General features: G+C 39.0%; 1 protein-coding gene across 1 annotated transcript; it reads right to left on the bottom strand.

Annotated features, from left to right (window-relative positions):
* Window positions 1-14,597: 14,597 nt before the first annotated feature.
* On the bottom strand, window positions 14,598-15,140 carry LOC145050391 (uncharacterized). Its single transcript, XM_078998648.1, has one exon. The coding sequence runs from the start codon at window positions 15,138-15,140 to the stop codon at window positions 14,598-14,600; it is 543 nt and encodes a 180-aa protein (XP_078854774.1).
* Between the last annotated feature and the right edge of the window lie 302 nt (window positions 15,141-15,442).

Here is a 15,442-nt window from a genome sequence, read left to right as displayed (position 1 = left end):
GAGATGATTCCAGAATTTACACGACGTTTGTCCCCGTACACCACAAATGACTCTTTTTCGGGTGGGTTTACTCTTACTATCTTCTTTTGGCATTGAATCTCAGCATCGTTGGCGCTAAGCCAATCCTTACCCAAAACGATGTCGAAACTGTTTAACTCTATGGGTAATAGCTCTTCGTGGAATTCGTTTCCATTTAAGTCGATGACGATGTTCCTAATACGATCACTAACAAGTACGAATTTGCTATTGGCAACTTCTACAATCAGGGCATTATCAAGTTTTTCTACAGGCAATGCTAATTTCCCACCAAATTTATGCGACACAAAGGAGTCATTGGCTCCGGAATCAAATAGTATATTGGCAGGCAATCCATTTACAAGAAAGGTACCTGAAGCGACGTCTGCTGCCTCCTTTGCAGCCTCGAGCGTCATCTGGAAGGCTCTTGCCTTCGACTTTAGTGGAATGTTGGGTCTTCCTGCCTCCTTCTTCTTCGGGAAGTCCCTCGAAATGTGCCCCTCCTCGTTGCACTCATAACAGACCTTCTTAGTAAACGTGCATTCGTTGGTATAGTGCCCAGGATTTCCACATTTGAAACAAGTGACTCCTCCATCACATTTCCCCTGGTGCTTCTTCTTGCACTTGTCGCACCATTTTGCTTCGGCTCCTCCTCCTCTCGAACCAGACTTCGAGAATTTACTCTTCTTGTTGGATGATGTGCACAAAAGTACCCATTAATTTTAATATTTATAACCTAACAAACTTAGACTATCTATGCACTTATAGGCAGTGTACCTAGTCAGATTACAGTATAGCTTAGGTAAGTCGGGTGTCGATCACAGGGAACGGTGGATTAATTTATTATATTTGATTATAGGTTACAGGTTACACGAAAATAATAAAATGGTTTAATAAATCAATTAACAACTCTCGATAAACTAACAGGAAAGCAAATCTCTTCAGGTACTTTGGTTTAGATAAATTACACCTTAAAACATAGACAATTGCATACACAAATTCATTTATTCAATGTTCAACGATTCCTAAAATGATTAGATTCGCGTTCACTATAACTAATCCTTTAGCAAACAAGTCAATTCAAACAGTGATCAGTTGATTAAACTAACATGCTTCCTAGTGTTTAGTTCGTATCAAGCAAGACTTGTAAATATAGTTAATCAATGTAGACATTTAATCAACCTCTTGTTGATGGTCATCAAACAATGCTCACACATTAACTTACTTATTCTCAAATTAATCCTAGTTTCACATTCGTTATTTCTAGTCTTATAATCTCGATGGTCATCAAAAATCATAAGAGACAAGCAAACCAAGCAGATGTTCAAGCAACTCAATTCACTTAACAACTAACAGAAAATAATCATTAACACATGAGGATCTTTTAACAAGCTTGGCAAGATAAATTAAACACAAATAAACTATTTAATATAGCAATTAGTCTAATAATCAAAGCTTCATTCAATCATAAACACAAAGTAAAAGGTTTTTACACCTAAATCAGAAACTAAATACAGAAAAGTACCACCATAGAATGCTAAACATGGTCACGTCAGCAAACCATATGATAATCAACATGTATCCGCTCTCCAATCCTTCCGATTTCCGCTTCCGTTAGCTTAACGGCCTTCCGGCCGCCTTCTAGACCCTCAAAACGGCTTAACAGAAGTTAATTATCGACTAAATTAGGTTAGAAGTCGAATCCCCCTCTCTGGTTAGCTATAAATCGACATTTATAATCTTTATGACCGACCTAAGTACGCTGGGCGTACTTAGAATTACGCAGCGCGTACTCAAGATAATCACGCGATCAAGTATATCTGTTGCAAGCAGGTACGCGGGGCGTAACCGCTACCTCAGCACCATTTTGTTTCTTTTAGCTTCTAAACCCGGTTTCCGCTTCAGTCTTTTCTTTTATGCTTTATCGGCAACGAATAGCTGCAAAACATAATTCAAAGCATTATGAGTACTTTTTAGTTCTAAAATAGAATAAATAAGGCCAAAATATTAAGATAAAGTGCATAAAAATATATATAAAAATACACATATCAAAATACCCCACACTTAGCCTTTGCTTGCCCCCAAGCAAATTTACTTTTATTTTACCAATATCGCACTAAACAATCCATTTAAAACTCAGCCATTATGCCAAGACCTCAACGCGTACATTTGTGTCTACTATTTTCCTAAAGTACCCCCCCATATTTTAAATACTCACAATCTTCATAAACACTCGCCCACTTTTTCCGAACAATGCTCATTTTATGCAACCCTCCGAATCCATCCGCAGAAAACCTCCTAACCTCAAGGTATTTTTAGTTGAGCAACCTAAGCATACATATTCTAGAAAATTACAACTTTCCGATACCACTATGGAGCTTTATTTGAATTCTTCATTTCTTTGGCATTTTGATCTTTGATTTCTTTGAATTCAACACCTTATTTGAATTGATTTCTGGTATCTTCAACTTTTTGAATTTCTTCAGAATTTTGATCTTTTGATCTTTACTTTATTTGCTCCAAAATTCAACTTTTTTCGTAATTCTCTTTTCTCTTTTTTTTTTTTTTTTTTTTCACATGTAACTCACTTTTTTCACTCAAACCCTACATGCTTAAGCAGAGGCGCTCAACCTCAACCTTTATTGGTTAATGATAATAATTTTCCTGGATACATTTCAGGTTTAGGCTGCTAAACCTATTGCATTCCTCAAACCAAGCGGGGTTGTGTTTTTGTTCCATGATTTCACTAAAATAAGGGAGGCCACAAATGCACTATAACGTATATTGGCTCAACTAAACATTTGAGTTCTTATCGGATCATTTCATACAATATTAGCAGAATTTAAATTATCACTAGATTTTTTAAACTATTATTTCAAGTTTTAAAATTTTTAAATTTCCTAAATTCTAGCAATTTCATTTTTTTTTTCTTAATTTTAATTTACTTTTACCGATCCCCTACCCCACACTTATTTCATACAATGCCCTCATTGTATGCTAAAACGAATTAAGAACATAAAAAGGGAGAAAAAGGAACAGACTCCCCTGGGTAGTTGTGGCGAGATCGAATGGGGCTGCTACAAGTTGCTTCAAATTTTGCCGAAAGACTGAAAACTGGAACTGCTGCCTCTGAATTTGCCGAAAAATAAAATCAAGACCGCCATCTTCAAAAATGTGGTGCAAAATATTGCAAATAAATGCAAAGTATAGTAACCATGACGTGGGAAAGTGTCGACCACGTCGTCTCGTCAAGAATGACATCCTCTACTCGCGATGAAAAATCCCCCATACCATAGGAAAGTGTCAACCATGTCGTGGCAGCCGGGACGATACTTCTTCCTCGCGTCGAAATAAAACTCTATAGTATGGGAACTGCTCATCCATATCATAAGAGTCAAAACATCGTAATAATGCCAATCTTCAAAACGATCGCTCATGAAATAAATATGCACCCCACACTTATGACAAATCGTGAGTCTCGACTATAATCTTCAACTCTCATACCGCTCTCTCTAGCAACAGTCGGACCTAGCTGCTGAACTTACTGCCAGCTTCCTAAGGGCGAAAATTCTGCAGAAATCTAAACAACCAAAGAGCATCAACATGGAAAACAAACTAAATCAAACTAAATCAAAGTTTAATTACATACCAAATACTAAAAACTAAACTAAATTAAAAATAACAAAAAACAAATAAAACAAAATAAAAAGGATCACTCGTCATCTCCATCATCATGTGGCTGTGTCCCAGAAGTACCGGCCCCATCAAATCGTGACTGGAATGGTGGTGGAAAGGGAACTGAATACTGAAACCCCTGATGGGCAAAGAATGCGTTCAACGCATTCCCATACCACCGCTGTTGCATGTCCACATGTGCAACATACTCGCTAAGACGATCAATGCCCTGAGCCAAATAGCGCATATCAATCTCCCGCTCAGGTCCCTGCTGCGCTCCTCGAGGAGCAGGTCGACGCCGCTGGACCCGTCTCGGCTGTGGCTCGGCAGCACCCTCCTCATCTGCCTCATCATCTGCTCGAACTCTCAAAGCACCATCACCACCCCGCTCTAATACGCGCATCAACTCCAATAGCTGAAGACTCATCGGCCTCATGTCGTGAAACACCATCGATCTCGTGATCTCACGTGTCATCAACTGGTATGATCGAGCTAACCGTGTGATAAAATGCCCTCCGCATATCGGGCTATCTCCCCGAAGTCCCCTGGCCCTCCGTCCCAAGTATGCAGCTAAAGCAACTGGAAGGTTCAGGTGCCTCCCTGGAGTAACTAGTGCCCATAGGAAATACAGGTCTGTCGAAGGCACTCTCTCACTATTCTTGTGATGCGTGAGAGACATAGAAATCAACCGGTGCAACATTCGGTATGTAGTGGACCGAATCATCCCCCCTCGAGCTGTAGATGGTGTATACACTCCTCCTGTAATCTCGGCCCAAAATGTGTTCTCATTATAGTCCGCTGGCCGTTCCGTGAGACAGTCAGCAAGGAATGTCGGGAAGTGGACACTCCTCGTCTCGTCGGCTGTGTAAATACCCACCCGAGTCGCGAGCTCTATCACGCTGCATTCCCGGCTCACTCCTCCCAGTCTGAAAGCAAAGGCTGTCCTGTCATCGAGTGGCTTCCTAGGATCATAGGAAACTGTAGCGTAGAACTTCAATAAAAACTCCCGATACACAGGCTCCTGGATCCTGAACAAACGTGCCCATCCCTGACACACAAACAATTCCACACCACTCGCGTCCGAGTGTGTAAATTGCAAAAACTCCTGGATCAATGCAGCAAGTCCAGTCCTGGTAGCCAACTCCCAATCAAATGAGGGTGCAATGTCAATCTCCTTTGTGAGAAGCAAGCTCAAGTTGGTGACATAACGCGCCCTGGTAGCATCGTTCAGCGTTTGCGGAAATTGTAAAAAGCGATGATCGGTCACATCCTCGGGAGGATTGGTTCTTTGCGCCCTTCGAGCCATAATCTGCACACATTAACACAAAACACAAAACCAAACCAAATATCACAGCATTAATAGATTTTTAAACCAAAAAAATGGAGCTGGATAAGGGCAGTACACTGGGCGTACGTCCAGCGTACGCTGGGCGTACGTCCAGATGCACGAATCTGTGTTGGTTCCTTTTTGCTTGTTCCCTAATCATATTCAAACTTAAAAATCAACACAGCAGGGGCAACAGAATTTTAAAATGTCGTGGTCCACAGGCTGTAAGATAGAATCGGGACCATCTTTAGAATTCCATTCCCATAATCTCGTAACTATTTAAAATTAACAACCACTTAATCAGGGAAACTGCATAAAGTAGTCAAAGAACTCGAAATCAGCCAAGAACTCGAAGTCAGCAGGTTATGCATGGCGTCGTCCCTGAGGTCAAATCGATGGTTGTGGGACGGGATTAAGACTAAATTAAGCTCGAGGGTTTAATGTATTAAACGAAATCGGTCCATTCAAGCCCTATTCAACACATACATTTGCAAAATCGGCCCTAATTCGAAAAATATATAAACCCTAGATTTCAAGCAAAAGCTAAATGCAGCTTATTCCTTTGAATTAAACACAAATCCAAGCTATTGAGTATCCTAAATACTTACTTCTGTGGTGGATTTAACAAGAAACGAGAGAGAATCGAAAATGTTGAGGAGAGCTCGGCCGTCACAGTGTATGCGCGAGAGTAGAAGAGGGAAAAGAATAAAGAAGAAGTCAAAGGGTCAAAAGATATACCTGGTCGCCGTGTTACGCGGGGCGTAACTCAAGAGTACGCGGGGCGTACCTCAACCCCCTGAAATGTTCATTCGCGATTCGGGGCTCATTACGCATGGCGTAATATGACTTACGCGGGGCGTAGTTTTGAAAATTTCCTTTTTCTTTAATTTAACTTCCTTTTCTTTTTAATTATTTAATCTAGGGGACTTAAAACTTATTTATTTTTTTCCTTTTTAATTTCTTAAGCTAATGATGACTTCACGATGAGTGATAAAAAAAAACGGAGATGTCATAATCACTTATCTTTGTCAAGATCAAACAACAATGGTTGATCAAAAACCTTTGCATGCAAGAATTGGTTTGCGAAAACACCCACTTTCGGGACCCGTTAGAATATTTTCTTTGTTTTCCTTGCACCTTTAACTAGAAGCGGAACAAGAAGTGACCTAACTAGTCAAGAACAGCAAGAGCTCGGTCTTCCACTTAACCACCACAATACGCCTTGCTATACTACGCCTCATGGATTGAGTTGGACAAATCAACAAAGTAGTAGGCTAAGCAGGTCAAGAATTCCCTAATCGCTTTCATTCTCGAAACCCATGCAGAAAGTAAAGTCAAGCAATGTGTACAATCCCAAATTCCTGCAAAATAAAAACAAGAACCTTCCCGACAAGTGAAATGATATCATCGAAAATCAAACTAAAAATAAAAACTAACTAAAAACAAATAACGAATAATCAAATAAAATAAATTAATGACAAGCCGCTCCCCGGCAACGGCGCCAAAAACTTGATGTGCACAAAAGTACCCATTAATTTTAATATTTATAACCTAACAAACTTAGACTATCTATGCACTTATAGGCAGTGTACCTAGTCAGATTACAGTATAGCTTAGGTAAGTCGGGTATCGATCACAGGGAACGGTGGATTAATTTATTATATTTGATTATAGGTTACAGGTTACACGAAAATAATAAAATGGTTTAATAAATCAATTAACAACTCTCGATAAACTAACAGGAAAGCAAATCTCTTCAGGTACTTTGGTTTAGATAAATTACACCTTAAAACATAGACAATTGCATACACAAATTCATTTATTCAATGTTCACCGATTCCTAAAATGATTAGATTCGCGTTCACTATAACTAATCCTTTAGCAAACAAGTCAATTCAAACAGTGATCAGTTGATTAAACTAACATGCTTCCTAGTGTTCAGTTCGTATCAAGCAAGACTTGTAAATATAGTTAATCAATGTAGACATTTAATCAACCTCTTGTTGATGGTCATCAAACAATGCTCACACATTAACTTACTTATTCTCAAATTAATCCTAGTTTCACATTCGTTATTTCTAGTCTTATAATCTCGATGGTCATCAAAAATCATAAGAGACAAGCAAATCAAGCAGATGTTCAAGCAACTCAATTCACTTAACAATTAACAGAAAATAATCATTAACACATGAGGATCTTTTAACAAGCTTGGCAAGATAAATTAAACACAAATAAACTATTTAATATAGCAATTAGTCTAATAATCAAAGCTTCATTCAATCATAAACACAAAGTAAAAGGTTTTTACACCTAAATCAGAAACTAAATACAGAAAAGTACCACCATAGAATGCTAAACATGGTCACGTCAGCAAACCATATGATAATCAACATGTATCCGCTCTCCAATCCTTCCGATTTCCGCTTCCGTTAGCTTAACGGCCTTCCGGCCGCCTTCTAGACCCTCAAAACGGCTTAACAGAAGTTAATTATCGACTAAATTAGGTTAGAAGTCGAATCCCCCTCTCTGGTTAGCTATAAATCGACATTTATAATCTTTATGACCGACCTAAGTACGCTGGGCGTACTTAGAATTACGCAGCGCGTACTCAAGATAATCATGCGATCAAGTATATCTGTTGCAAGCAGGTACGCGGGGCGTAACCTTAAGGTACGCGGGGCGTAACCGCTACCTCAGCACCATTTTGTTTCTTTTAGCTTCTAAACCCGGTTTCCGCTTCAGTCTTTTCTTTTGTGCTTTATCGGCAACGAATAGCTGCAAAACATAATTCAAAGCATTATGAGTACTTTTTAGTTCTAAAATAGAATAAATAAGGCCAAAATATTAAGATAAAGTGCATAAAAATATATATAAAAATACACATATCATTGGACTTCGAGGATCCGGCAAATTTCCTTTTCTCACCAACCTCGGCCCTCTGTAGACCTCTTTCCTTCTGTTGGCTCTCCACATTCTTAGCTGCTCGAACAGCCGATTTTAAAGTGGTTGCCATCTTGACTGTTGGGCCAAAGTCGGCTGGCAGTCCATTTGCGAACTTCTCAATTTTGGAGAGTTCGGTTGGCACTAGGTATGGAAACAACTTCATCTTTTCCGTGAATGCAACAGCATAGTCGTCGATGCTCATTCTCCCTTTCTTCAAGTTTTGGAACTCATTGTTCAGATCAATCAGATCTATCTCTGAACAATACTGCGCCTTTAGTTGTTCCAAGAACTCATCCCATGACATCTTCAGAGCTTTGCCTCGCGACATTGTATCTGCTAATAGCTTCCACCAGCTCAAGACTCTAGTTTTCAGTTGTCTTACTGCGAATACAATCTTCTGTTTCTCGCTACAGCTGCAGCTCTCGAACACCATCTCCATTTCGAAGATCCAATCCATAATCTAAACAAGCTTTGGGCATCCTGAGAGACTTGGTGGCTTGGCACCCAAGAAATTCTTATACATCCGTCCATCCTTATCGTTTCCCCTCTCTGGGTCATTCCTTCGTTCTCCTTGAGTCCCAACTTGACTCACATGGCGGCTATAGTTCCCTTCCTCAGATTGCTCGGGAATCAACTCGGGTTGCTCAATGGGCATGGTAGGTTCGTCCCTATTTGCGTGCAACATCTGCCGCATTTCCTCCCTTTGTTCTGCTAGCATAGCCTGAATCATGGCTTGTACTCCAGCCATGATGATTGGATCGGGTGCAACTTCTACTACAACAGGTATCTGCTGAATCACTGGGGGTTGATTCCTATTCCCATTTGCATTCCCAGCTCCACTGTAGGTTCTTGCCATTTTGATCTATACACCAAATAAGGTGAATTTAGATCTTTATTTAGGATAGACGTTTAGATCATCCTTATCGCTCCGAAACGTTTACATGCTAGTTCTAATATCGTAATCGTACGTTTAGAATCCTAAACACATAAGGTTTCCGGATCCGGTCGGCAACAGACCATAGATCCGAATAAATAACGACATATAAGGCACAAAGCATTTAGCATATAAAAGCATTTTAGGCATAATTCCTAAAATAAGCTAGTGCTCACATCTCACAATCATCGCTTAACATTCTAAGTTTAAGTCTAGAAATCCTACAAATTCCTAGTTCGCTTAAATTAATGCTCTGATACCAACCGTGACATCCCCATTTTCACGGCCAGAAAAGACCGATTTTGTTTATGCTTGTTTGAAAATCAAAGTAAAATTTTAAATAAAAGTGTTGCAAAATTTGTCCCAAAACAAAATATGATAAAGATTTATCAAATGCATTTCCAAAGAAATGTATTTCATTAAAAGACTCAGGATGTCATGTTTGATACAGATCAAAAGCATAAACAGTACAATATAAGTCTTACTACATTATTTCATATCTACGGGCTTATATCCGTAATTCCTCATCCAAAACATCACATCTATGCTCGAGCGCCACTACCTGTAATACATGAAACTGAGTGGGTCAGGCTTGGGAGCCTGGTGAGCACATAGGGGTTTCAACCCACAATAAAGAAGTTTATTAATTTCATCAATCACAGTAACCCGATTACCCGTTCCTGTTATCCTCACTTTACGTCCCTAAACACATATCATAAGGGACCTAGCCTAAGGATCATCATCGGGATGGACACTACTGCTAAGGGAGTTCCTCAACAATAAATGTCCTAAAGACAACCATGAGGGATGGAGTACACTAGTGAACACATCGTTCACAAACACCTATAGGTTGCGAGCCTGCTAGCATTCCACTGGACTGCCTAGAAGAGTCTGTGGTCGTCATCCATACTCTGCTAGATGACAGAAACAACAACAACAACAACATTGAGACCTCTCATCATTTTATCACACATCGTCTATTACATCTACCCATGTTTTACCCCAACATTTTTGTAGATATAAAATACATATACAGTTTAAATTATTTAAAACATGTATAAAATCGTTCGTCCAACATAGATAGCAAGTATACAAATAATATGCACACACAACACGTAATTTATATAAAATACTTCATATCTATTTGTAAGCTGAAAGTGATTATGCACTCACCTGATTAGGTGGTGACTCGGTACTTGGACAACACTTCGTTATCTCAAAACAATTTTCCCTCGACAAAACCTAGTATCAATACCACTAGGGTTTAGTCTAACGTTAACCGCGACTAATTAATAGTCTAGCTATTATTATTATTATATAAGCGTTAAACAACACTCTATATAACTCATAATAATAGCCCAAAATAATTATTTTAAGGACCTAATAACATTACTATAAGTATTTAAAAGCTATATTAAAATTTTCATAAGCGTAGCTCACTTACAGCGGATTTTAAAGAAAATCGGGCTTCGCTTGGAGTAGCGTTGCCGAACCGAAATACCCTTTTTCTCGGGACTCCTGGAGCTCGGGGCTTCCCTCGGGTGCTAGGGGTTTTACCTAGTGTTTAGGGAGGCTTAGGGGAGCTAGAGAGAGAAAGAGAATTCGTGTGAAAAAGATGGCAGCCTCGCAGCCTTTTTATAGGCCGAAGTTAGGACCTACGTTGGGCGTTCAGCAAACTATGCGGGGCGTAGTCTCGGATAAGGTCAGCAGGTGGCAGGCTCCGGATGATGCGACGTGGCTTAAGCTAGACCGAGGGAGGGCTCGTGTACGCGGCGCGTTCGGAAGAGGCTATGCTGGGCGTAATGAGAGGGCTACGTGGCGTGATCCGAAGCGCGTTTCTTCATCAGCGATGGGTGGCCCAAATGCTGCCACATCACTAGCTCCTCACCAGGCTTCGCAAATTCGACTACAAACTTTAAAAATTCATAACTTTCGAGTACGAGCTCCTTTTTCGACGTTCTTTATATCTACACAAAGGCGGGAACGTACTCTAAAACTTTCTTTTAGACTCCGTTGGCTAATTTTAACATTATTTTAAAAGTTATATTATTAACTAGCCGGGACAAGATTGGTCTGTTAAAAATTCATAACTTTTTCATCCGACGTCCGTTTTCATCTGTCTTTTTATCGTTATGCTATAAATAATGAAATCTTAGATTCTCTTTTAGGTTGTGTCGGCTAAAAACCGCTCGATCTAATATTCGAACTTCGATCGGGTTGTACACTGGTAAGCCGAAACTTTGAAAAATCAAAACTATCTCATACGAAGTCAGATTTGGGCGTTTTTTTATGGAAGCTCTCGGTTTAACGTATACTACAACTTTGGTTTAGATTACTAAGGCTAAAACTCGCTCTATCGTAAATTTGCTATTTACGCTTCCCGGTATCGTGCCGGTTTCATCGCAAAACTTCGACGGGTCATAACTTCTTCGTTATAACTCAGATTTCGGCGTTCTTTATATCCCCGGAATCCTTGTTTCGACCACTACAACTTTATGTAAAGTTATCGGGCTTATATCACACTTTAATTTTGACGCTTATTTTTATTTTCTATTAATTATACCTTTATAATTAAGTATAATACACATAAATTCACATAATTCACATAATACTCAAATATTTCATCTTTATTACTTCAAAAAGAGTTACAATAGTTGACCTAGACTATTACATTGTCTAAAAATGCTTAGCCACGAAACTCAGGTGTTACACTATCCAAGTAGGTACTTTGACTAAGTCCAATTAGTCTCTTACTCCTGTCTCTCAATATCCTTATCCCAATAATATAGGCAGCTTATCCAAGGTCCTTCATAGCAAAACACTTCCCAAGTCAGGACTTAGCCTCCTGCAAGGTTGGGATGTCATTTTGTATGAGTAGTATGTCATCTACATACAATTCCAAAAAGCTAACTATGCTCCCACTAGCTTTGATATATACACATGACTCATCCTTGCTTCTCGAAAAGCCAAACTCTTTGACTTCCTCATTGAAACAAAGATTCAATCTGCGAGATGCTTGTTTCAATCTATAAATAGATTTTTCAAGATTACACACTCTGTTAGGGTACTTTGCATCGTCAAAACCCTCTGACTGACTCATGTAAACATCCTCAGCCAACTTTCCATTAAGGAAAGCGGTTTTGATATCTATTTGCCATATTTCATAATCATGAAATGCAGCTATGGCTAGCATAACCCTAATAGATTTAATCTTCGCTACTGGTGAAAAGGTCTCATCATAATTAACTCCCGGAGTTTAAGTAAAGCCCTTTGCAACCAGTCGCGCCTTATAAGTGTGTATTTTTCTATCCATGTTGGTCTTCTTCTTGAAGATCCATTTGCACCCGACTGTCTTACGACCCGGTACATTGTCAACCAAGTTCCAAACTTGATTGTCATACATGGACTGAATCTCACTGTCCATGGCCTCTTTCCATCTGGTAGACTCGGGGCCCGCCATGGCTTTCTTGTAGTTGTTAGGTTCATCCAAATTTACCAGTGTGCTATCACTGATAAATGTATCACCTTCTGTAGTAATATGGAAACCATAAAACTCAGGTGGAACACTAACTCTACCGGAATGCCTCAGAGGTACAAACTTGTCAATCAGCTCAACAGGAGTTTCCTCCTTAGGTTGATCGCTAGTGTTTGAGGTTCCTTCACCGCTTGACTCTTGAAGTTCTTCAAGGTCAATATGCCTCCCACTTTCTCGTTGGCCTATGAGCACTCTCTCGCAAAAGAATCCTCTCCTCGCAGCGAAGACAACAATGTCACTCGGTATGTAAAAGAGATAACCAAAGGATTTATGTGGGTAGCCGCTGGAAATACACAGCTCAATGTGAGGTTCGAGCTTATCGTGAGTCTTGCGCCTCACGAAAGCCTTGCAACCCCAAAACTTGATGTGTTCTAATGTGGGAGCCTTCCCAGTCCACATCTCGTGAGGTTTTTTGGCAACCTTCTTGGTAGGGACTAAATTAAGGATATGGGTGGCAATCTCTAAGGCATACCCCCAAAATGAGATTGGTAACGAAGCTCAACTCATCGTCATTTTCCCCCAAAAGTCGACTCTTTAGGAGTTGAGATATGCGTGAAGGGTTTTGAGCATTCTAACACTCCTAAGGTGTGCTTGCAACCCGAGAAACCTTGGATCTATGTTCTCTCTATTATACATGCAAACTTTCATTTTTCTAAGGTTTCATCCTAACTAACATACTATGATGTATATTTAATACAAAAATCTAGTAGAATGACATACCATTTCTTGTTGCTTGATTCCTTAAACCTTTAAGAGACTAGCACCCCAAATGTGATTCCTCGAATGCTTCACACAACACCACCAACAATTGGAAGAAATTGAGAGAAGTATACTTGCACTCAAAATCGGATAGCCCTGTTTCCTTTCACTTAAGTGTCGATTTTGGTAGCTGTGGGGTCCTTTATATAGTCTGACACAACTAGGGTTACACCATGCAAACCTTAATGTGCATGACTTTCCACATTCCTCATGCTCCATGGGTTTTAACCTCCATGGGGTACCCATGGGTTTAGCCCAACATAAAGGATTATTGATCATAAGCCCACTATATAAGAATGAATGAATTATGCAATCAATCCCCATTTATTTAATTAGTCTCTTTTGATCACAAAATTAATTCCAAAAAAATTCTTGATCAATACTAATTAAATAATATGATTTCATATTAATATTTAGAACTTAGAATATTCTAATAAATCATAAATATCATCTTCTCAAAAGTACATCCTTCAGATTGTTTTGATGCCATGTAACCCACATAGACCATGCTACTCTCGGGTGATGTACGCACCAATTATAGTTATGGGCTTATACACTAAATCCAACATTGCGCTTCTTGTTTATGTGTCCAAGGTGACAATGCCATAGATATGTTTGGTTCAAATCTTGTTTGAGCCTTTTGGTATTAACAAGATAAATGGACTTATTATTTGAGGTGTTATATAGGTTTAATTCATAAATTCCATTTATTGGTCTAGTCTCAAAATAGAATATTCCATCCAAGAATGAAAGAATATTATCATCAACAAATACAAAATTAAACCCAGATTTTCTTAAACGGGAAATTGATACAATATTTCTAGTAACAGAGGTAATCAAACACACATTGTTTAATGTTAAGAACATACCAGATGGTAATTGTAAATCAAAATGTCCTATTGCTTGGACTGCAACCCGTGATCCATTTTTCCCACATGCAATACCATCTCATTTGTCTTCAATTCCCTACTCTTTCTGAACCCCTGCAACGAATTACAAATATGTGTTCCATAACCAGTATCAAATATCCAAGTGTTAGATGAAAAACTAAATAGTCCCATTTCAATCATGAAAATGGATATACCTGAATGGCCTTCTCTAGCCTTCTTGTTCTTCAACTCGACAAGGTACTGAGGACAATTCCTTTTCCAATGCCCTACGACACCACACTCAAATCATGTGTCATCTTTGGAAACCTTTTCCTTCTTCTTTGGTGGTGGACTTTGGGGAGCTTTCTTCCCTTTACCCTTGCCAGCTTGTGGCTTTCCCTTGAAGTTCTTGCATTTGTTCTTCTTGACTTTTCCTTCCCTAATCATGAGCACTTAGTGGGTTTTCCATGGGATATTATTCTCTGCACTTTTTAGCATCCTTTGTAACTCGGAGATAGGTTTCTCCCACATATTCATGTTCTAGTTCATGATAAAGGTATCATAAAAATTTGGCAATGAGTTCAGAATTAAGTCTGTAGCCAAGTCTTGTGGATATGGAGAGCCCAATTGCTCCAATTGATCCATATAGCTTTTCATCTTGAGAACATGTGTGATCATATTTCCACTCTCCTCCGTTTTCATGCCATGGAGTGCTCTCACAGTTTCAAACCTTTCAGTTCTAGCTTGCTGACCAAACATCTGCTTGAGATGTTCAATCATGTCAAAGCCAGTAAAGAGTTCCAGATCCCGCTGAAGATCGAGAACCATAGAAGCAAGCATAAGACATGGAACATTAAGTGAATCATCTATATGCTTTAGCCATGCATCATGTGTAGCCTTTGGGAGAACAGGTGGTTCGTCATGGGTTTGTTTTTCAAGGACATAGTCTTTCTTTTCTTGTTTCAAAACGATTCTTAAATTTTTGTGCCAATCCAAAAAGTTGGAGTGTTTGAGTTTTTCTTTGTCAAGAATTGGTTGAATGTTCATTGGGTAGTGGTGTGCTATAATAGTTGGTGGAGCCATCTACAAAAGTTTAACAAACTTTTCACTCAATATTTAATTCTTTAAAAATAATACCCTTTTGTTTCCAAAAAACATTATTTACTTAAAGTCTAGGATCCAAGTTACAAATCAAATAAATGGTTAGGTATCCTTTATCCCATTTACTCAAATTTAACAAGGTAAATAACTTGTATTAATTACATCATTTGTAATTCCTAGATGTATAAGACCCTTAACAATCCATTTGTTAATTTGACATGTTTGGTTTCACCTATGCCATGGAACACTCTTGCTTAGGTGACCTTTATCACAAGAGGTTTCCA

This window comes from Lactuca serriola, chromosome 5 (genome assembly GCF_051521515.1).
Source record: "Lactuca serriola cultivar US96UC23 chromosome 5, Lser_US96UC23_V15, whole genome shotgun sequence".
Classification (NCBI taxonomy): Eukaryota; Viridiplantae; Streptophyta; class Magnoliopsida; order Asterales; family Asteraceae; genus Lactuca; species Lactuca serriola.
This window is presented reverse-complemented; position numbering and strand designations above follow the sequence as displayed.